General features: G+C 34.7%; 1 protein-coding gene across 2 annotated transcripts in view; it reads left to right on the top strand.

Moving 5' to 3' along the window:
- AKAP6 (A-kinase anchoring protein 6) overlaps positions 1-23,550 on the top strand; it is a 492,411-nt gene that overhangs the window by 419,480 nt on the left and 49,381 nt on the right. For both annotated transcript variants that reach the window (XM_049612916.1, XM_049612917.1), the window contains one exon: positions 9,010-9,225. In XM_049612916.1, coding sequence (XP_049468873.1) covers positions 9,010-9,225 — 216 coding nt within the window. The remainder of the gene's footprint in view (positions 1-9,009; positions 9,226-23,550) is intronic.

The raw sequence follows: 23,550 nt of genomic DNA, 5'->3' as shown, positions 1-23,550 counted from the left end.
TGTGTGTGTGTGTGTGTGTGTGTGTGTGTGTGTGTGTGTGTGTGTGTGTATAAATTTTATTTATCCATTCATCCATCAGTGGACATTTGGGCTCTTTCCATACTTTGGTTATTATTGATAGTGCTGCTATAAACAAGGGGGTGCATGTGTCCCTTCGAAACAGCACACCTGTATCCCATGGATAAATGCCTAGTAGTGTAATTGCTGGGTCTAGGATAGTTCTATTTTTAATAACTAAAATAGAGGAACCTCCATGTTGTTTTCCAGAGTGGCTGCACCAGCTTGCATTCCCACCAACAATGCAAAAGAGATCCTCTTTCTCTGCATCCTCGTCACCATCTGTTGTTGCCTGAGTTGTTAATGTTAGCCATTCTGCCAGGTGTAAGGTGGTATCTCATCGTGGTTTTGATTTGTGTTTCCCTGATGATGAGACATGTTGAACATTTTTTCATGTGTCTGTCACCATCTGGATATCTTCTTTGGAGAAGTGTCTATTCATGTCTTTTGCCCATTTCTTCACTGGATTATTTGTTTTTTGGGTGCTGAGTTTGATAAGGTCTTTATAGATTTTGGATACTAACCCTTTATTTGATATTTAATTTGCAAATATCTTCTCCCATTCTGTTGGTTGCCTTTTAGTTTAGCTGATTATTTCCTTTGCTGTGTAGAAGCTTTTTATTTTGATGAGGTCCCAGTAGTTCATTTTTGCTTTTGTTTTCCTTGTTTTCCTTGTTTCCTTTTGTTATCCTCCGGACACATGTTAAGTAAGAAGTTGCTGCAGCTGAGGTCAAAGAGGTTTTGACTGCTTTCTCCTTGAGAATTTTGATGGCTTCCTGTCTTACATTGAGGTCTTTCATCCATTTTGAGTTTATTTTTGTGTATGGTATAAGAAAGTGGTTCAGGTTCATTCTTCTGCATGTTGCTGTCCAGTTTTCCCAGCACCACTTGCTGAAGAGACTGTCTTTATTCCATTGGATATTCTTTCCTGCTTTATCAAAGATGAAAGCCCTAAACAGAGCTCTATCTCATAATTGTGAGATCATGACCTGAGCTGAAATTAAGAGTCAGATGCTTAACCAACTTAGCCGCTCAGTTGCTCCATGTCATACTATTTTCCAAAATGAATGCACTACTTTGCAATCTCACCAACTGTGTATGAGAATTCCAATTTCCCTATATCTTTGCCAATGTTGTTATTTTCGTCTTTTTTATTTTAGCTATCATAGTGTGGGTGAAGTAGTATCTAATTGTGGTTTAGATTTGCATTTCCCTGTTGGCTAATGATACTGAACATTTTTTCATATGTTTATTGGTCATTTGTATGTTGTCTTTGAATAAATGTCTATTGAATACTTTGCCCCTTTTTAAAAAGGGAGTTACTTATCTTTATATGGTTGAGTTTTAAGGGTTCTTTATATATTCTGGGTACAAGTCCTTTATAAGATATAGGGTTTTCAGATATTTTCTCCCATTCTGTGGGTTCTTTCATTTTTTTATGGTGTCATTTGAAGAGCAGAAGTTTTTAGTTTTGATTAAGTTGTCCAAAAGTCACTTGTACTCTTGGTGGCATCTCTAAGAAATCACTGCCTAAGAAGTCAGAAGTCACTTCTACTTTAGGTGTCCTATTTAAAAAACCATTGCCTATCCCCAGGTAATGAATATTTACTCCTATGTTTTCTTTTCAGATGTTTTTAGTTGTAGTTCTTTTTTTTAATGTTTTAATGTTTTTATCATATTTTTGAGAGAAAGAGACAGAGTGTGAGCAGGAGAGGGGCAGAAAGGGAGACACAGAATCAGAAGGAGGCTCCAGGGTCTGAGGTGTCAACATAGAGCCTGATGTGAGGCTCCAACTCATGAGCCATGAGATCATGACCTGAGCTGAAGTCAGATACTTAACCAACTGAGCCACCCAGGCACCCCAATTTTAGTTTTAGTTCTTACATTTAGGGCTATGATTCATTTTGAGTTAATTTTGTATATGATGTGAGGTGGGGGAGTTCAATTCATTCTTTTGCATGTGGATATGCAATTATCCCAGCCCCTTTTATTCAAAATGCTTTTTCTGACTTAATTGTACCAAGATCTTTTTAATTCCACTTACTTTATTGGAAAGCATTCAATCATTAATCATTAATATCCTATACTTAATCATAAAATATGCCTTTTTATGGCCTAAATTGGCCATGTTACAAACATTATCTTGTCTAAATTATTGCAGCATCAGAACACTAAGTTATGTTGTTTCTATATCTAAATGTTTTATTATGTGAGGTTACCCCCTCAGAGAAGCTTTACTGACTATCCAGTTTAAAGTAACCCCCACCACTTTCCACCATTTCACCCTATTTTATTTTATATCTCATCATTATCTGATATTTTCTTGTAGGTTTATTTATGTTTTATTTCCAGCCTCTTACCACTACCCCCCAACACACACAAATTCAAATGTAAGTTCTATGAAAGCAGAACTCTTGTTGCTCACTGCTATATCCCCATCCCTGAGAACAGTGCCTGGTACATAAGAGGCACTCAATAAGCGCATTTGGATTGTTGGATGGATGGATGGATGCATGGATAATTGAATTATGATTATCATCATTGTCCACTTGAACTTCCATCCTGTTTTAAAATGTTACCAAAATTGTAGTTTCTTGACCTTTTTTATGTGACTCTTCCAACTGTAATGCCTGACCTCTCTTCCCTCCACCTTTTTGATCTTCAGCGACTTTAACATAGTACTAGGTCCATGAACCTTAATCTATATACTCCTGCTAGTAATGATCTTTTCATCCCCCAAGTCAACGTTTACTTTGAGGAGGGAGAGTCTTTTCTTTACAGCCAAATAACAAGCACCTAAAAACAGGTGCCACATCTTATTATATTCCCCTTAATTACTAATTCCAACCTATAATGAAAAGTGTGGTGGTTAGCACATAGATGATACTCAATAAATGTTTATTGCTGTAAGAAATACCATTCATATTATCTTTGGCATCCTTGCCCCAAAATAATAATCCAGAACCAACCAGTGAAAAGCATCTTTTGAAGGCTCATAGAGGTACCAGTATTGCCTCTCATTTTCCCCACATACTGTATGTTCTTGTTAGACAATGGCTGTAGCATTAACATTATCTGCATCTGATGCTTTGTACCTTCTGAACAATCATCATGGTTTTGTTTTATTATATACACTTTCTGAGAGAAGCATCTTTAGCACAATGACACATGTATTGGAGTCATTAATTACTAAATAATTTCTTTGATAAAATTGATTAAAAGGAGAAAAATCCCCAAATATAATATTCAAACAACCTAACATATCATCATGCTTAATAATTATACTGAAAATTCCAAAGATCATCAAGCACGTACTAATAAGATAAAGATATCTCTGGTCAAAAAGACTTATTCATTGATTGATTGATTCTTTTTCTGGCAGTAATTCAGTAACAATTAAAAAAAGAACTGAGCACCATTGGTGTGGTCTCTAGGCTCTTGGCTAACAATGTGACTCCAGAAACAGAATTGTAACTTCTATTTTATACTTCTAAAAAAAAAATCTGCTCAATTGGATTAATTCTCTTATCTATAAAACTAAGTTCCTCTGTTTCCATAGGCCAGTGTTTTCAAACTTCGGCATGCATTGCAATCACATATAGTGTTTGTTAAACCATAGCTCACTGATGCCTGTCCCAGAGTTGCAGATTCAGAACAGGTGGAGTGGCCCTAGAGCACTGGCATTTCCAAGTTTCCAGGTGATGCTAGTGCTACTTGGCCTGGAGAAGTCTCTGAGAATATTTGCTCTACAAATCTGGTCACAGGTAGCAGACTAAGAGAAGACAGTTTCCCACCTTATGAAATTAAAATGATAAAATACAGAAAGTGCAAAAAGGAAAGACAACATGAAAAAGTGTGGGGGACCCTTGCAACAAAGAGGTGGAGCTATTTACTTGTGACTATTTAAGCCAGAAGAACTTGCATGTCTTTTTCACTTTTTTCCTCTCTCTGTTATTTCCTCACTCCAACTAGATTGAAGGCAAGTATGTATCATATATGCAGGTTAAAACTTCTTTATTGTGCTTACTACAGAGAGGTTCTACTCAATAGATATTGTTAAAAACTTGATCAATCTAGAAAATAAAGTTATGTTTGCTCTTATAAATGGAATTGCTTCATAAATAGTCTTTAGTTGACAGATCATCTAATGTCCTATCACTTTGTTAATATTGACCTATTTAATGATGTTACATTAACCTGCTGAATAAAATTATGTAAGAGATATAGACACAAATTGCTTTGGAGTTTCTTAAACAGATTTTTTTTCTGCTTAGTTTTGGTATTTTAAAATTTTTATTTTCCTCTTCATCTCTCTTTTCTCTATTTAGTTCTTATGTTTTACTTATTGTGTGGTTTGGTTTTTGGTCTAATTGTAGTTCTTTTCTTGTAAGCTTATTTATATCCTTCTGTGATAGTAGATGACACTATTATTTAAGGTCAAGAATATGGGTATACAAGTAAGTATAATATTATACAATATATGTATGTATATGTGTGTATATATGCATATGTTTAATATATAATGAAAAACGAAGTATCAGTATTGGAAGTCTTACCTTTAATCGTGTTAAACTGAAGCCAATGTCAAAAAGGATTTTACATCACATTTGGCTAATAATAGAGTGGCTTAAACAGTCAAAAAGGCTGACAGAATGTCAGGAGGGGAGAAAGAAAAACCCTCATTAAAAAATAAATAAACAGGGGCACCTGGGTGGCTCAGTTGGCTAAGTGTCCAACTTCTGCTCAAGTCTTGATCATGTGGTTCACCAGTTCGAGTCCTGCTTTGGGCTCTGTGCTGACAGCTCAGAGCCTGGATCCTGCTTCAGATCCTGTGTCTCCCTCTCACTCTGCCCCTCCCCTGCTCATACTCTGTCTCCTCTTTCTCAAAAATAAATAAAAATGTTAAAAATAAACAACTAAATAAATAAAAGACCCCCCCCCAAGATAGACCAAAAACATCCTTTGCATCACCATTGATTAATTGAAAACCAGACCGTTTATACGTGTGATAGAAAAACCTTCAGCCTGTTGGCAACTCTATTGTAACACGTCGAAAAAGATGTGTTGAGAAGGTTGGATATCCGATTATTGTAAAGGAAAACAATGACTTAGAAATTTTGATTTTTACTTTTCTACACTTATAGCAAGTCTGCCTTTTTAATAACATGAGGAAATTGAATAGAAATGTAAAATAAAGAAAATAAGAGATTAGAAATTTAAAAGTAGCACACCAAACTATATTCCACCAATTGGATTCTGAAGTGATATAAGACAATGACCTCCATACTGAGAGGTAGTCTTCTAAGAAGACATTGCCTAACAATGACCAAATAATAGGACAACTAATACAAAAACATTTGGAATCTCTTTCTTAGACATACTGATAATTAGTGGGGTTTTTTTTCTTTCTTTTTAAATTTCCTTTACTCGGGGCACCTGGGTGGCTCAGTCAGTTAAGCGACCGACTTTAGCTCAGGTCATGATCTCACCATTTCTGAGTTCAAGCCCCATATCGGGCTCTCTGCTGACAGCTCAGAGCCTGGAGCTGGTTTAGATTCTGTGTCTCTCTCTCCCTCTCTCTCTCTCTCTCTCTCTCTCTCTCTCTCTCTCTCTCTCTCTGTCCTTTCCCCACTCATGCTTTGTCTTTCTCTCTCAAAAGTAAATAAACATCAAAAAAATTAAAAAAAATAAATTCCCTTTACTCTTCTTGTCTTTATACTTTTCTGTGAAGGCAATATGACTATGCTTGAGAATCAAGCATATCTCATCAGATATCAAGGAAAATGCTTCAGAATTGGCAATAATGAAAAACATTACAAATTTTTCTGTTCATTACTTCCTGTCCAGTTGCTTCACTGTCTCTTCTCCCTAACACACTAGGTGCTCCCGCTGCCCCAGGCTACTTGCTTCCCGAACCTCCTATCTTTATAACCACGACCATTCAGCTTGGACCATCTGGTTCCCATTATTTCCCTGGAGATTTCACCAACTCCTCCAAAAGCAACTTGCACAAACATTCTGTTAACAGGTCTCTCTCTACATTACTCTTGGTACCATGCTTATTTGTGGATAGTCCACCTTCAGTAGACCTCAGCTCCTTGAGAGAAGGAGCAGGAACTTGCTCCTGTTTGAAGCCTCCATGAATAAACCACTGCCTAGCAGACAGAAGGTACAATGCACATTTGAGGAAGTCTAAGAGGCAGGGATGAGTTTATCTTATTTCAGTGCCTTGCTTAAGTTATTTAGTTTGGATTTGTGTTTAAAAGTGCTTTTCTCTGAAAATGTAAGCCAGGAGTAGTTACAATACTTATTTGTTCCTGTGTAGTTACATTTAACATTTTTCTGTGCATAGTTTATCATGGAAATAACGTAAACTACTGACTCTAAGAAACATCACCAGAAAATGCACTGGTTTTATTGAGTATGTGTTTGTGATTATAAATAAATATGTATATTTTAATGGTTGTCATGGAAACTCATTTATGTAGAAGAATGTTATTTTATCAGTTATATCTCCTAGATATAAAAAACTATCAAAAATTATGTTGGCATTTAAAATTCTCAATTTTTGCCTCCTTTTTAAAGTAGTGTTATTTCCCACTGTACATATAGGATAAATTATTAATCCAGAATGTAGACCAAGTTCTTTAGATATTTAAAGTAAGAGAAAAAAAAAAACTGTGGAATTGTGAAGATCCCAAAATTAGGTAGTGAATGTCAACATTCAGTAAAATCCTATATTGAACATCAAAAACAGCTTTCACAGTTTTTTACCTGGACTGACTCACATTAAGATGTGGGTTGGGGTTCATCTGGATACTTAAATACTGGGTGCATTCTAGATACTCATAAAAAGATTATGGCCAGTGACGTTTATGAAAATTTCCCCTAGTGATCTCACATGCCCTGTTTCAGAACTTCAAAAATGCCTTTAAGGTGCATGAAGCTTATTTGGGCTACTTTGTAAATGTTACCAATGTGGCTGTGCTAGCTACACACATACGTTTAGTGCTGTCCATGGCAAATTTTCATTTGGCTAAGAGACATGGGGACTTTTTGCTAGCTTGATGAATGCAGTTACTGGTCTAGTCAACTTCAAACAGAGTTTTGCAAGATCCAATTTTATGGTATGGAAATATCACTCTTGATTTTTCTAGCCCTTTATTGTTAACAAATGTATAACAAAACAAAACAAAGAAATCCTCAATATTCATATTCATAGGACTCATTTCAATGAATTTCAGTTGGCTATATTATTATCTTGAAGTGTTAATATTGGATCAAAATTTGGCAGGTATTAATTGGACTTGACAGTTTGACTTGCTCAACAGTTCTAGAGCAAGAGAGCAAATTGTGTGTGTGTGTGTGTGTGTGTGAAAGAGAGAGAGAGAGAGGGAGAGAGAGAGAATGTATTTAGGAGGGGGAAGTTAGCAGGATGGGAGGAGATGGAAACAATGCTTTTTGCTTTGATAGGCCCTCAAGTTTTATCTTTGAATGTCTAGGGGTTTCTCCTCATTCAGCCTTGAACAAATGAATAGCATCAGTAAAGAAATTTGTCAGACCTGGTGGTTATATTAGGAGTTATGTAGGAAAATAATAATGAATGCTAGGAAAATAAATAAGGGTAAGTTCAGGAAACATAACTAAAAATGCTGCACTGGTGTAAATTGAATAATAAAATTCCTAGTCATATTTTGCCATAAATAGAGGTTTGGGAATTTGTCATTCACCTTATTTAAAATTCAGAAATATTAAAGGTACAGTGTTCTTTCATTACAGAAATAATAGAATTTCAGCTATTACGGAGCTAGGGTCATTTAAATGGCTACTGCATGTATTATATCAGTAAGTGGAACATCTGTATGAAATGTCCACCTGCTGATCTACTACCACTCTGTGCACATTTCAATGAACCACATTTAATCATTTTAAGACTTCTACTAATGAAGCCTTATCTAGATTAACATTTTAAGCACAAATACTTTTAGGCATTAAAACTCTCACACTAAATGAAATTGCATTGTCTTGTTTACCCTTGTTGATTAATAAGCAATCTGTTAACTGTTAGAACAGTCCAATTGTAGCAGTAGAAGGAGATTAGTAATTCAGTGATGTTTGTGGATATAATCATCATTTCTCCTGAAGGCTTTGAATTAGAATATCACTTACACACTATCCGTAGGCAAAGAAAAGATATAATATTTTTAGACATGTGTACCCACTATTTTGCTTGAATCGTTCAGCTTAGGGTCACTGCAGCAATACAAATGCTTCTGGGGGCAAAATGCTATTTTGATGCATGCATATCCTTCTTAAATTGTGTGAATGTCTATTAAAAGAAACAGCAACCAACAAATAGTGCAGTAATAATCCAGTATCCTAATTTCTGTTCTCAGAACATTATTGCTTTGTTAATCAAGCTTCGGAAGAGAAATGTTGCTTATCCATTTTTCCCCAATAATAGATGTTAGGTATGAAACTTCTCTGCAATCTTATTTAACTTATTCCCAGCCAGTAGAAAACTAAACTTTTGGCCTCAGAAAATCTAGGAGTAAGTTTGGAAAATTTCCATTTCCTTTTGGAGCACTTCTCTATCTTTTGTGTTTCCTGTCACCTGGAATTAAAGCAGGTCAATCTGTTTGGCATTCATATGACCTAAATTTCATTAAGTTGTAAATTGTTAATCACCTAGGTGTCCAGGTGGGACCCAGCGTTTTAGATGGAGAAATCATTGAAAAAAAGGGAAGAAGAGTGGGATGCAGCTAAATTCTTTGGCATTAGTTGGGTATCAGTAGACGGTCTCCAATCTAAAGGCAACTCCAGAGCCATTCTTGTCTTATTCATAGCCAAGCGTATCACTATAATTTGAAATTATGGTGGAAGTAGGTGTTTCAATTTGGGGGGAATTATGCTTTATAAACACCCACGGATGAAGCCCTTTCTGTGTTGCAGTCCCTCTGTGGTGAAATCAAACAGCGACGACGTGGAGTGGCCTCCATCCTGCGATTGTGCCAGCATCTTCTGGATGACCGGGACACTTGCAATCTGAACGCAGACCACCAGCCCATGCAACTGATCATTGTAAATCTTGAAAGAAGATGGGAAGCCATTGTCATGCAAGCTGTTCAGTGGCAAACACGGCTACAAAAGAAGATGGGAAAGGAGTCTGTGAGTGATATTTTTTTTTAAGCATAATGGTCTCTTATTTTTCTCAGAAAAAAATTATTTCAGAACTTGGAAAATGTATTCATCTTACAAGTCGTTTTGTGAAAGAAAGGGATAGATCTCTCCACTAGATGAAATTCCATTTGTCATAGCACAGAGATTTATTTGCCTACCAATAAGAAGTGTTTCAGTGTATCTCATTGTCTTGAAAAAAATCACAGGAAGAGTTGGCTTAATCTTGCCAAACTAAGCCATTAATTCCTTCAGTCATTCCTTCACCGGTGATATTCTTTAATCATAAAATACCCCATGAAGATTTTGTTAGAAGGCGGCTTTCTACTCTGAAAGCACGTGTAGCAATGTGTATGCTCTATGAGGCATTGCTCTATGAGGCAATGACATAAAGTATACTGCTTACCTTTTCATTACATGATGACTTAACACTGTTCGTACAACAAACTCCATTTCTTTTGCTTAGAGCTTCTTTTGATAGATATGCATTGCTGAGAGCTAGAAAGTTTCCTCTGTGAATTCTAATGCAGTGTTCAAGGTAGGGGTAGGGTCCCTTTTAAGAATTTTCCAAGTTGATTATAAGTTCAAACCATTAATACATGAAGGAAATATATGTGACTAAGGTTGTTTAATAATAGTAGAGAATAAGTTCTTGTCCAGAAAACCTTCATATTCTTAATAGAAAAGATTTATTGATAAAAAAATTACATTCCCCAAATGACTTTGAAGTCACTGACCATTAGTTGAATACCTAATTTTCATGTTTGACTTACATAAATGAAACACATACATACATACATACATGGAATGGAAAGTTATTGTTATATGTTTATATTATCAGTTCTATGGGTTTGGAAAGTCCAAGATTCAAAATTGAAAAATCAAATGTAATAATCCTGCCACTGAAAAAAGTCTTCTCTTGTGAATTCTAATTTTAACAAATTCTTAATATTTGCTGTCTGATGTGTTTGGCATTGGGGACTGGGAACAGAAGGGACAATGAATCAGTAAGCCTTCTCACTTTTTCTGCATCTGCAGCTATGTTGAGTCTAGGGGGTGATTGTATCATCAACAGTTCAATTTAATTGTTTTGAGCTGAAGTTGTTAAATTTCTTAAGACTTCAAGTTATTACCAGTAATCAGAGTCTATATAATTGGATGTCTTTCCTGGAAAAGACCTATGAAGCTATTTAGCTAGTGTGTTTTTTCTTTCTTTCTTTCTTTCTTTCTTTCTTTCTTTCTTTCTTTCTTTCAGTGTTTGGAAGGGCAAAAGAGGTTATTTTTTATTCTATAGTTTTGAAGCCTCTAAGCATAGTAGTGACCATAATAAAACTTACACAAAAACCATCTGCACCCGGAGAAGCTCTGACATTTTGGAAGCATTCAAGCTGCTTTGGAGGAGACAAAAATGGCTTTCTTTGGGGATTTACTTGAAATCATATGATCAGGGTTGCAGGACTAGATCTCTGTGGACTAGATGTAGACATTTTTATCCTGCTTCTGTGGTAGAAGTAAGCTTTCATTTTAAAACCCCGGCTATTTCTTAGAGGCTCAAGCTAACACATAGAGGTAGATATAAATTGCAGGTAGAGAAAAGTCTCCCCTTTTCTTTAGGTTGTCTACTGAGTGTGTAGGCTTTTGGAATGATGGAGGTAGCAAATAAGGTCTGTGCTAAACAAGGTTGAAAATCACTGTCAAGAAAAGGATAGAACAGAGTAAGACTAATGGCAACAATTCAGTCAGCAGAGGGTACCTAATTAAGTTGGAGATATTTCTTGCTTCTGATCTCTGTTGTTTAGTAAAGAGTCCATATTGCTTTGATGGGCAAGCAACAATTGACCATTGTGGGAGGCTACCTATGCAGAAAATCAGAAGTCTCTAAGTGGTCTGTTTGCTTGTTTATCATATGCCTCACCCTCATGCCATCCCCTTGGTCCTTCATGCACAGGGACTTTCAGTGTCTGTTTGCAAGGCCTGGGACGTACTTGCACATGGTAGATGTTTGACAGATATTTGCTAAATGAATGAGTACATGCTTTTATTTAATACATTTTCTTTTATTCTGACATTTGGTTTAAAACTATATCTACATTCATGATCATGGTTCATATTCCTCCAAAATGGCTTTGAGTATTATTACATTTCTATAAGACTATTCACCTTCATGAGACCACCAAGAAGATGCCTTTTGACCTGTGTGATGGTGATGTTTCCAATGATAGTGACAATGTTTCCAAGTTCTAAAACATGATGTGAAGTATCTGGTGGTATACTCTTTTCTTCAAAAGTTATTTCTGAAGGAAATTCTGTATGAGCTATTGGATAAAAATGTGAACTAGGTCAATTTGATACCACACATTAGTAAAAGAAAGTATAAGAACTGCATAATCCTCTCGATATAGAAAAAGCATTTGACAAAATACACAGCATCCTTTCTTGATAAAAACTCTCAAGAAATTAGGGATAGAAGGATCATACCTCAAGATCACAAAGGCCATATATGAAAGACCCACCACTAATATCATCCTCAATGGGAAAAAACTGAGAACTTTCCCCCTAAGGTCAGGAACTCAACAAGGATGTCCACTCTCACCACTGTTATTCAACATAGTGTTGGAGGTCCTAGCTTCAGCAATCAGACAACAAAAAGAAATAAAAGGCATCCAAATTGGCAAGGAGTGAGTCACACTTTCACTCTTTGCAGACAACATGATACTCTATGTGGAAAACCAAAAGACTCCACAAAAAAACCCACTAGAACTGATCCATGAATATGCTAGAGTCACAGGATATAAAATTAATGCATAGAAATCGGTTGCATTTCTATACACCAATAATGAAGCAGCAGAAAGAGAAATCAAGGAATCAATCCCATTTACATTTGCACTAAAAACCATAAAATACCTAGGAAATAAACCTAACAAAAGAGGTGAAAAATCTATACACTGAAAACTATAGAAAGCTTATGAAAGAAATTGAAGAAGACACAAAAAATGGAAAAAAATTCTAATCTATGCTCATGGATTAGAAGATCAAGCATTGTTAAAATGTCAAAACTACACAAAGCAATCTACATATTCAATGCAATATCTATCAAAATAACACCAGCTTTTTCACAGAGCTAGAACAAATAATCCTAAAATTTGTATGGAACCAGAAAAGACCCTGAATAGCCAAAGCAATCATGAAAAAGAAAACCAAAGCTGGAAGTATCACAATTCTAGACTTCAATCTATATTACAAAGCTGTAATCATCAATATAGTATAGTACTGGCACAAGAACAGACACTCAGATCAATGGGACAGAATAGAGAACCCAGAAATGGACCCACAAACATATGGCCAACTAATCTTGGACAAAGCAAGAAAGAATATCCAGTGGAGTAAAGACAGTCTCTTTAGCAAATGGTTTTGGCAAAACTGGACGGCAACATGCAGAAGAATGACCAGGACCACTTTCTTACAATGTGCACAAAAATAAACTCAAAATGGATGAAAGACCTAAGTGTATTACAGGAAGCCATCAAAATCCTAAAGGAGAAAACAGGCAACATCCTCTTTGACCTTGGCCACAGCAACTTCTTACTTGACATGTCTCCAGAGGCAAGGGAAACAAAAGCAAAAATGAACTATTGAGACCTCATCAAGATAAAAAGCCTCTGCATACTGATGGAAACAATCAGTAATACTAAAAGGCAACCAATGGAATGGGAGAAGATATTTGCAAATGACATATCAGATAAAGGGTTAGTCTCCAAAATCTATAAAGAACTTATCAAATTCAACACCCAAAAAACAAATAATCCAGTGAAGAAATGGGCCAAAGATATGAATAGACACTTTTCCAAAGAAGACATCCAGATGGCTGACACATGAAAAAATGTTCAACATCACTCATCATCAGGGAAGTACAAATCAAAACCTCAATGAGATACCACCTCACACCAGTCAGAATGGCTAACATTAACAACTCCAGCAATGACAGGTTTTGGCAAGGATGCAGAGAAAGAGGGTCTCTTTTGCATTGCTGGTGGAAATGCAAACTGGTGCAGCCACGCTGGAAAACAGTATGGAGGTTCCTCAAAAAATAAAAAATAGAACTTCCCTACAATCTAGCATTTGCCCTACTAGGTATTTATCCATAGGATACAAAAATGCTGATTCGAAGGGGCACATGCACCCCAATGTTTATAGCAGCACTACTGACAATAGCCAAAGAATGGAAAGAGCCCAAATGTCCATTGAGTGATGAATGGATAAGGAAGATGTGGTATATATATAAAATGACATATTACTCAATGAAAAAGAATTGAATCAAAAAGAATAAATCTTGCCATTTGCAACAATGTGGATGGAACTAGAGTGTATTATGCTAAGTGAAATAAATCAGTCAGTGAAAGACAAATACCATATGACTTCACTCATATGTGGACTTTAAGATACAAAAGTGATGAACATAAAGGAAGGGAAGCAAAAATAATATAAAAACAAGGAGGGAGACAAACCATAAGAGACTCTCATATACAGAGAACAAATGGGTGTGGTGTTGGGCAGTGGGGGGATGAGCTAAATGGACAAGGGGCCTTAAGGAGGACACTTGTTGGGAAGAGCACTGGGTGTTATATACAAGTGATGAATCACTGAATTCTATTCCTGAAATCATTATTACACTATATGGTAACTAACTGGGATTTAAATTTTTTTTAATGTGGACTAGGTTCTGATACTGCAAATTAGAAGCTCTGATTCAGTCACTGTGTTATAGGATTGTCTTCATTAGTCATTTTGGAAATAGCTTATATAAGAGATGTCACTTAATCACATATGCAGTATTCCTTATGGTTCAATTGACATCTGTTTGTGTGATGATTCGATTACTATTGGTCTTCTCCATTGGTCTGAAGAAAGCAGCCACATAGCCAGTTTCTGTTCACCTCTGCATTCCTAAAACTTCACATATGGTTTAATAGGTACTTCATAATATTTGTTAAATAAGTGAATTTTCTCTAAGAGATGCTCTATAGTAGTCAGTGTTAGAGATCCAGCAGTAAATTAGATCCCTTCCCCTTCCTTAAAAAGCACAGCTCGAAAGATAATACAAATGTACTATGTAATGTAACTATCATACTAGGTAATATTCATAGCTAATTACAGACAAAAATATGGAAAAACTTTCCATAATATTCAGAAAAATTTAGGTAAGTGTATAAATGTCAAACTTCCCTATTACCCCTAACTAGGTAAATAATGAATATATTTATCTCTTTTTCAAAAGTTACAAGAAAGCAAGAGATCTTGTATAAAACCTCCAAAGCACCTTTCTCCCTTATCAAGTATCTTGACAAATCCCAAAAGTATCTTTTTCCCTTATCAAGATTTTGAAATTGCATAATTATTTTACATTACACTTGTTCTTCATACATTTAAACTCTTTACCCAGACTTACTTTTGTGTGTTTGTGTTTGTGTGTGTGTGTGTGTGTGTGTTAACTGTAATATTGATGTGTGTACATACTTTTCAAGCTTTAATTCTAATTTTCATTTGAATTGTATCTTTTGGTTTTTTTCTTTCCTAGTCTTCTGCCTTCTTTCTTTGTGAGCCAAAGAAACTTGAGCTTTGTTCCTTTTATTCCTTTCATTGATTCAGGCCCATATCTTGACTGACAGTACTATACATTTATGTTACCTTAAGCCATCCCATCTTCCAAAATAGCATTCTGAATTTATTATGTGTTTATTATAGAGAACCAAGATTTTACCAGTTTAAATATCACTTCTTACAATATATGAAAATTAAAATGTATAAGACAATCCATAGTAATGACAATCATCCATACCAATAATCTATAAATTTACTCAGAACAGTGTTTCTTATCTTTTAATAAAGAGGCCATAACTCCTTGATGAAGGCTGTGGGCCTTCTTCCTCTTAAAATACATAAGCAGATATCCACTTTCAGCCAAGATAAAGTATGAGATCACATTTACCCTTGTACCTGAAACAACTAAAAAACTGGGCAAAATCACATTGATTTTTTTTTTTAGTTTTGAGAGAGAGAGAGAGAGAGAGAGAGAGAGAGAGAGAGAAAGTGGGGAGAGGCAGAGAGAGAGAGGAAGACATAGAATCTGAATTGGCTCCAGGCTCTGAGTTGTCAGCACAGAGACCAATGTTGGGCTTGAACCCATGAACCATGAGATCATGACCTGAGCCAAAGTCATCCACTTAGCTGACTGAGCCACCCAGGTGCTCCCAAAATCACAAATTTTAACCTTGCATTTGAAATGAATGAAGTGATACTATGGTTACCCAATTTTCTGCCTAGAAATTCCAAGGCACAGCATATGGAGAGGAAGTCTATGCAGATTCTGGCAGTCTCACTGAGTTGAAGAGATAGGTCTGGGAGTCTGAGGAGGCCAAGACAGCTAAATGTGCTATAGGACTATATCTATTTTGCTATTTGCTATAGAGTACTAGAGAGGAGAGAGCTGTGGAGAGAAGCTAACTTCCAAGAAGTTAGACAAAAATATTGTGCATATTAAGTATAAACATTGAAGATATCTGTCAAAAATCAAACTTTTACAGATAAAAACTATAATAACTGAGATGAAAACTACACTGAGTGGTATTAACAGCCAATTAAATATTGTAGAAGTGATTCATAAACCTGAAAACGTAACAATAGAAACTGTCTAAAATGAAACACAGAGGAAAATAAGACAAAATAGAAAACAATGCATGAGTGAGCTGTGAGATAACTTTAAGCAACACAATATATATGTAATTGGAATCCCTAAAAGAAAGGACATAAAGAGAAACAATTTTTGAAGAAATAATGGCCAAATTTTCCAAATTTGATGAAAAGTATAAACTTATACTTGTCAGTAGACTTTAGGCACAATAAACATGAAAAAACTACACAAGGGACATCATAACCAAATTGATTAAAACCAGTGATAAGGGAATACCTTCAAAGCATGCAGAGAAAACAGAGTTATTATTAAGAGTTATAGCAGACTTATTAAGAGTTATTATTATTAAGAGTTATAGCAGAATTCTTTTTCAAAACAATGCAGATCAGGAGACAGTGGAGCAACATCTTTAAAGTATTGGGAAAAAATAACAACCAAGAATTCTACACACAGAGAAATATTCAAAGAGAAAGATAAAAACAGTTTTCAGACATCAAAAGAAGAAAAATATTATCACCAGCAGAGCTGCATTACAAGAAATGTTAAGAGAAATTCTGCAGGCAAAAGAAAAATGCTATCAGTGGGAAACTTGAATCTGTACAGAGGAATGTTAAGTACTGGAAATGGCTACTATGTAGGTTAATATGAAACTATTTTTGTATTATTTAAATCTCTTGAATTGATAATAGGTTGTTTAAAACAAGATAGTAGCAATGTATTGCAGGATTTACAAAACATGTAGAAGTAAAACATATGACAACAATATCACAAAGACCAGGAAATGGAATTATACTGTTGAATGGTTCTTATACTACATGTGGTAGTATAATATCATTTAAAGATAGATTGTGAAAACATAAAATGTATACTATGACAAGAAACTGTATCTAATAGTCCATCAAGGGAAATGAAATCATTAACCATAAACACACACACACACACACACACACACACACACACAATGCAGGAAAAAAGGGAAAATGGGAATAAAGCACAGGTGTAACAAAGAGAAAGAAGTAAGGTGGAAGATTAAACCAATCATATAAGTAATTCTACTAAGTGTAAATGGACTAAAAACTTCAATTGAAAGGCAGTAATTGTCAGGTTGGATTAAAAAAACAAGATTGAGCTATATGTTGTCTATAATAAACCCACCTTAATTATAGACAAAATAGGTTAAGTATGGAAAAACATACATTAAACTAACACAACTGTTAATATGTAACAGATTTGATTTCAAAGCAAAAATATTATAAGATGTAAAGAAGGACACTTTTTTTTAATGATAAAGATGTTAATTAATTTAGAGGACACACCATTAGTAAATGTTGATGTTCTAATAACAGAACTTACATGAGTCAAAAACTGATACAAGTAGGCAGGGATACACAGTTTTGGAAAGAGATTCCAACACTTTTTCTCAATAATTGGCAGCATAAGCAGACAGAAAATCAGTAAGAATATAAAAGCCATAAACACTCCATAAATGAACTTGATCTAACTGACATTTAAAACACCTCATCCTGCAACAAAAAATATACTTTATTTTCAAGTGCACACAGAACATCTACCAAAAATGACTCTTTTCTGAACCACAGAATAAGTCTAAAATGTAAAACGACTCATATTATACAAAGTATGCTCTCTTATTATAATGGAATTAATTTAGAAATAAATAATAGGCATATATTTATAAAATCCTCAAATATATGGAAACTAAATAGCAAATTTATATACAACTCATGGAACAAAGAAGAAATTAGAAGGGGAAATTATCAAGTGTTTTTGTACTGAATAGAAATAGAAAAAAATTAAAATTTGTGCCACCAAAATTTGCTATTAAAATAATGATCTTAGCTTTCACCATATGCAACTAGAAAAATAAGGGCAAATTAAACACAAAGTAGGTAGAAGAAGGGGGGGAGGAAATAAATATCAGAGCAGAAATCACTAATTGAAAACAGAAAAACAATAGAGAAAAAAAATCAATGAAATAAAAAAACCTGTTTTATTGAAAAGATAAAAGCTTTATCAAGACTGATCAGGGAATATGGAGAAAATACACAAATTATCAACATCAGGAATAATAGATAGACATCACTACATATTCTACTAATATTAAAAAATATGAAGGGAATATTATGAATAATTATGCCATTAAGTTCAACTATTTAGATAAAATAATGTAGAAACTTTATCAACTTAATAAAGGATGTATACAAATAATCTATTTTTTATTTTTTATTTATTAAAGTTTATTTATTTTTTTAGAGAGAGAGAGTGAGTGGGATAGGGACAGAGAGAGAATCCCAGGCAGGCTGTACATGGTCAGCATGGAGCCCGATGTGGGGCTTGAACCCATGAACCATGAGATCATGACCTGAACCAAAATCAAGAATTGGATGCTTAACAGACTAAACCCTGCAGTAATAACCCCTACAAATAATCTAAAGCTAGCATATTTAATGGTAAAAGACTGAATACTTTTCTCCTAATATCAGTAGAAGGCAAGGATGTCCATTTTCACCATTTCTATTTAACATCGCACTGGAAGTTTTAGCCCATACAAGAAAGCAAGGAAAAAAGGAATTAAAGGCATGCCATTTGGAAGATAAGGGACCAAATTATCTTTACTCACATGCTTCATGATCATCTATGTAGAAAATGCTATAGATTCTCCAAAAAAAAAGATCCTAGGGCTAGTAAAAGACTTTAATAAAGTTATAGTATACAAAACCAATATACAAACATCAATTGTATTTTTATGTGCTATCCATGAACAACCAGAATTTGAAATTAAAAAACCAGTATCATTTATAATAACAGCAAAAATACGAAATACTTAGGGATATATCTCACAAAATACATGAAGACCTATTCTCTCAAAATTACAAAATATTGGTGACAGAAATTAAATAACTAAATGAGTGATGAAGTATACTATGCTCATGGATCATAAAGCACAATATTAAGATATCAATTCTCCCCAGATTTATCTGTAAGATCAATGTAATTCAAATGACATTTCAAGTAATGTATTTTGTAGAAATTTATAAGCTGATTCTAAAATTCACATGGAAATGCAAAGGCATTAGAATAGTGAAAACAATTTTGGAAAAGATGAATAAAGTTAAAGGACTTACACCTCCTGATTTCAAGACTTAAAACAAAGCTACAGTGTTTGGGAGAGTATGGCTTTAGTGTCAAGGCCAAGAAATAGATCAATAGAACAGGGTAGATATTTCAGAAATAGAGCTGCACAAAAATGGTCAATTGATTTTTGACAAAGATGCAAAGGCAATTCCAAGGGTAGTCCTTCACCAAATGATCCTGGAACAATTTAACATCTATATGCACAAATATGAAATTGAACTCCATCCTGAAAAATTGAAGTCAGGGAACCTGGGTGACTCAGTCAGTTGAGCATCTGACTCTTGATTTCGGCTCAGGTCATGATCTCATGGTTTGTGAGTTTGAGCTCTGCACCAGGCTCTGCACTGACAGTGTGAGGCCTGTTTGGAATTCTCTCTCTCCTCTCTCTTTTCCCCTTCCCTACTCTCTTTCTCTCTCTCTGTCTCTCAAAATAAATAAATAAATAAACATTTTTTAAAAAAGTTTAAAAATAAATGAAGTCAGAATGGATCATAGATCTAAATGTAAATGTAAAACAAAATAGAAAAAAATTATAGGGTAAAATCTTTGTGACCACTGGAGGAATTATGAAGTGTAATGAGGAAAATTTTGGGGATGGTAAATATAGTCATGATCTTGATTGTAGTGATAGTTTTGTGGGTATATTTATATGTCAAAATGTATAAAATTGTACATTTTAAGTTATGCAGTTATTTTATGCCAATTATACCTCAATAAGACTATTTTAAAAACACATGGGGATATACAGAATTTTACATGTAGTTATAAATGGGTTGATAGATTGCCCTGAAGCCTGACAGTGAGTATCCTTGCTTTGGAGTAAGTAAATAAAATGAGCATCCCTTTTCTGAAGGGCCAAAAAACAACAGCAACAAAAATAATAATAGCTAACATAGTAACACTTACTAGGTGTTAGGCCCTTTTCTGTTACATGTTAATTCATCTAAGACTTTTAATAGTCATATGATATATGTACTATTATCCTCTCAATTTTGCATAAGAAAAGTTGAAGCAGAGTTTCAGCAACTTTTCCAAAGTGACCCAGCTAGTTTGTAACTGATCTGTCAAAGCCTAGACATCTTGGCTCCAGAGTCACTGTCCTGAATCAGCATCCTAAATTGTCTCTTTAAGATAAGTTCTTTTTTAATGATATGAATGTTGCATATGCATCCACTCTTGTTTTAATTAAGTAAATTAGCAGGAGTTTTATAAATACGTATTAAGTCTATTGGATTTTGAAATTAGGTAATTCCATTTTTCCAATACAATTTAGGAAATTATGGATCAAATTTATTCATTATCACAAGTGATATGTGAAGAAGTTTTAATTGCCAAAAATTAACCATCTCTAACTCATTTATGAAAAGGAGTAATATTTTTTTTACAAGTATCAATGTATTATGAGGGTCCTATAACCTTTGGCAAATGAGATAAAAAGAACAAATGTCCCAAAGCTTCAGAAGGCATACATTGTTCCCATAAATACGTTTGAATAAAAAGTTACAGCTGCAATGTAGAATATGGTATCCACTGGCCATATGTGGCTATCTAAATTTAAATTAATTAAAATTACATAAAATAAAAAGATTAGTTTCTTATTGACACTAGCCATATTTAAAGTTCTTGTAGTTATATGCAGTTATTGGTTACTGTACTGAATAGCACAGGCAATTTCCATCATTGTACAAAGTTCTATTGGACAGCACTAGTTTACAGTGCCAAGATTTGTAACAGTTGCTCTCAGAGTCTAGTGTACATATGAATTACCTGGGTATCTTGTGTATTTTTTTTAATTTTTTTATTATATGAAATTTATTGTCAAATTAGTTTCCATACAACACCCAGTGCTCATCCCAAAAGATGCCCTCTTCAATGCCCATCACCCCTCCCTCCCACCCCCCATCAACCCTCAGTTTGTTCTCAGTTTTTAAGAGTCTCTTATGCTTTGGCTCTCTCTCCCACTCTAACCTCTTTTTTTTCTTTTTTTTCCTTCCCCTCCCCGATGGGTTTCTGTTAAGTTTCTCAGGATCCACATAAGAGTGAAACCATATGGTATCTGTCTTTCTCTGTATGGCTTATTTCACTTAGCATCACACTCTCCAGTTCCATCCATGTTGCTACAAAGGGCCATATTTCATTCTTTCTCATTGCCACGTAGTACTCCATTGTGTATATAAACCACAATTTCTTTATCCATTCATCAGTTGATGGACATTTAGGCTCTTTCCACAATTTGGCTATTGTTCAGAGTGCTGCTATAAACATTGGGGTGCAAGGGCCCCTATGCATCAGTACTCCTGTATCCCTTGGGTAAATTCCTAGCAGTGCTACTGCTGGGTCATAGGGTAGGTCTATTTTTACTTTTTTGAGGAACCTCCACACTGTTTTCCAGAGCGGCTGCACCAGTTTGCATTCCCACTAACAGTGCAAGAGGGTTCCCGTTTCTCCACACCCTCTCCAGCATCTATAGTCTCCTGATTTGTTCATTTTGGCCACTCTGACTGGCGTGAGGTGATATCTGAGTGTGGTTTTGATTTGTATTTGAAAAGGAGTAATATTTTATACAGAACCTTAAGAAAGAGAACTAAGCAAACATTTTCCCTTTTACAATACCAGGAAAAAATAAAAAAGAGAATTTGGTTTGTCATGTGAGTTGGTTAACCACTGATATTTCATTGACACTTATTTATTTAAACATTTTTTTTAAGAACTTGGAGGTTCTTATTAATTCACAATTGCTTCACAGAAACTCCTGACTTTCATGGAATTTGTACCAAGAAGGTCAGTTTTCCAGTGGTGAATTCTATATATCACAAGTCAGATTTCTTTTTTCAAATGCCATTTCAATAAACCTTTACCAGACAGGTTTGGTCTAATATTGACCAATTCCCTTAGGGAAACCCAACATTCCTAAAACAAGGTATCAAACATTGTGAGGGCATGTGTCTCTCAGTTTATTTTATTTTCTCAAATTATTTTTTTTGATTATCTGGACAATATCCCTATAAAAAGCCAAGGAGTATTAAGTGTCAGTCACTAAAAGGATGGGGCTGTTGTGTTATTTGCTAGCAGTATTGAATGTGTACTTTGTCTTAGTCACTGGGTTACCATCCATTGTGTCATTTAATCGTGATAACATTGTAGATGATGAAACTAACTTTTTGAAAGATTAATTACCCACGGTCATAGAACTAGTAAGTGGAGGAAAAAGATCTGGATCCATGAATATGTGACTCCAGGGCTTTAAGCTCTTTCACAGCTCTTAAAGGCTTTATTGATATAATTTCTTGCCTCACCACCACCCCCAATAATCTTATTTTTCCTTTATATTAGAAACTTCCTAGAAATCTTTTTCGAATTGCATCCAAGAAAAATCATATAAACAAATGGCAACACAGTAATTTCTGTTAACATACTATTTTTTATTAGATGGTCAGTCCTAAGACTTTGTAAATGATATGTTGAAGATCTAAAGACTCAAGCTAAGTTGGATTTAGTTAGAGGATTCCATTTGAAAGTAAACCCAGTGCTTCCCTGCACTCTTATCCATTGGCTCTCATGTAAAGAAAGAATTGGATTCATTGGAAAAAATACACGGGTATAGTTAAGTATTGGATTATTTGGAAAAAATAAATCAAATAATGAAAAATCACTGAATAAAAAAGAAAAATATTTGATAGGAAAAAAGTTGCTTTTGAAAAATGGAAAAGTTTGAATAATAGAGTAAAGTTTAGATTTCGGCATGTATTTTTATGACTGAAATGTTTTGGTTATGATCATCACACATCATCATTCCATATTTTTTTACTCTAAAAGTATTTCTAAAAGTAATAGGATGACTTCTTTGTAAAATTTTCTTGAGTTTGCTATTGAATTCAAAGAAAAAATAAAGGGGAAAATGACATGACAGTTAATCTATGCAAGAAGCTAGATTAGAAAAGACTTCAAAAGTGTTGCAAATACAAGGCTTTTGGGATGTTGATTGGAAATAAGTCTGGGTTTCTGCCATAAGTATCCCTGCGTTGCCAGTTTTTAAAAGTTGTAGTAATCAAAACAGTATGGTACTGGCACAGACATAGACACATAGATCAACAGACTAGAATTGAAAGCCCAGAAATAAACTCATGATTATATGGTCAATTAATCTTTGACAAAGGAGACCAGAATACACAATGGGAAAAAGAGAGTCTCTTCCACACATGGCATTGGGAAAACTGGACAACTACATGTAAAAGAATAAAACTGGACCACTTTCTTACACCACACACAAAACCAACTAAAATGAATTAAGGACCTAAATGAAACCATAAAATTCTAGGAGAGCACATACAGCAATTTCTCTGACATTGGCTGTAAGAATATTTTTCTAGATATGTCTCCTGAGGCAAGTGGGGAAAAAAAGCAAAAATAAGCTGTTGGAACTTCATCAAAACAAAAAGCTTCTGCACAGCAAAGGAAATGATCAACAAAACTAA

Source organism: Panthera uncia (genome assembly GCF_023721935.1).
Source record: "Panthera uncia isolate 11264 chromosome B3 unlocalized genomic scaffold, Puncia_PCG_1.0 HiC_scaffold_1, whole genome shotgun sequence".
NCBI classification, from domain to species: Eukaryota; Metazoa; Chordata; class Mammalia; order Carnivora; family Felidae; genus Panthera; species Panthera uncia.
This window is presented reverse-complemented; position numbering and strand designations above follow the sequence as displayed.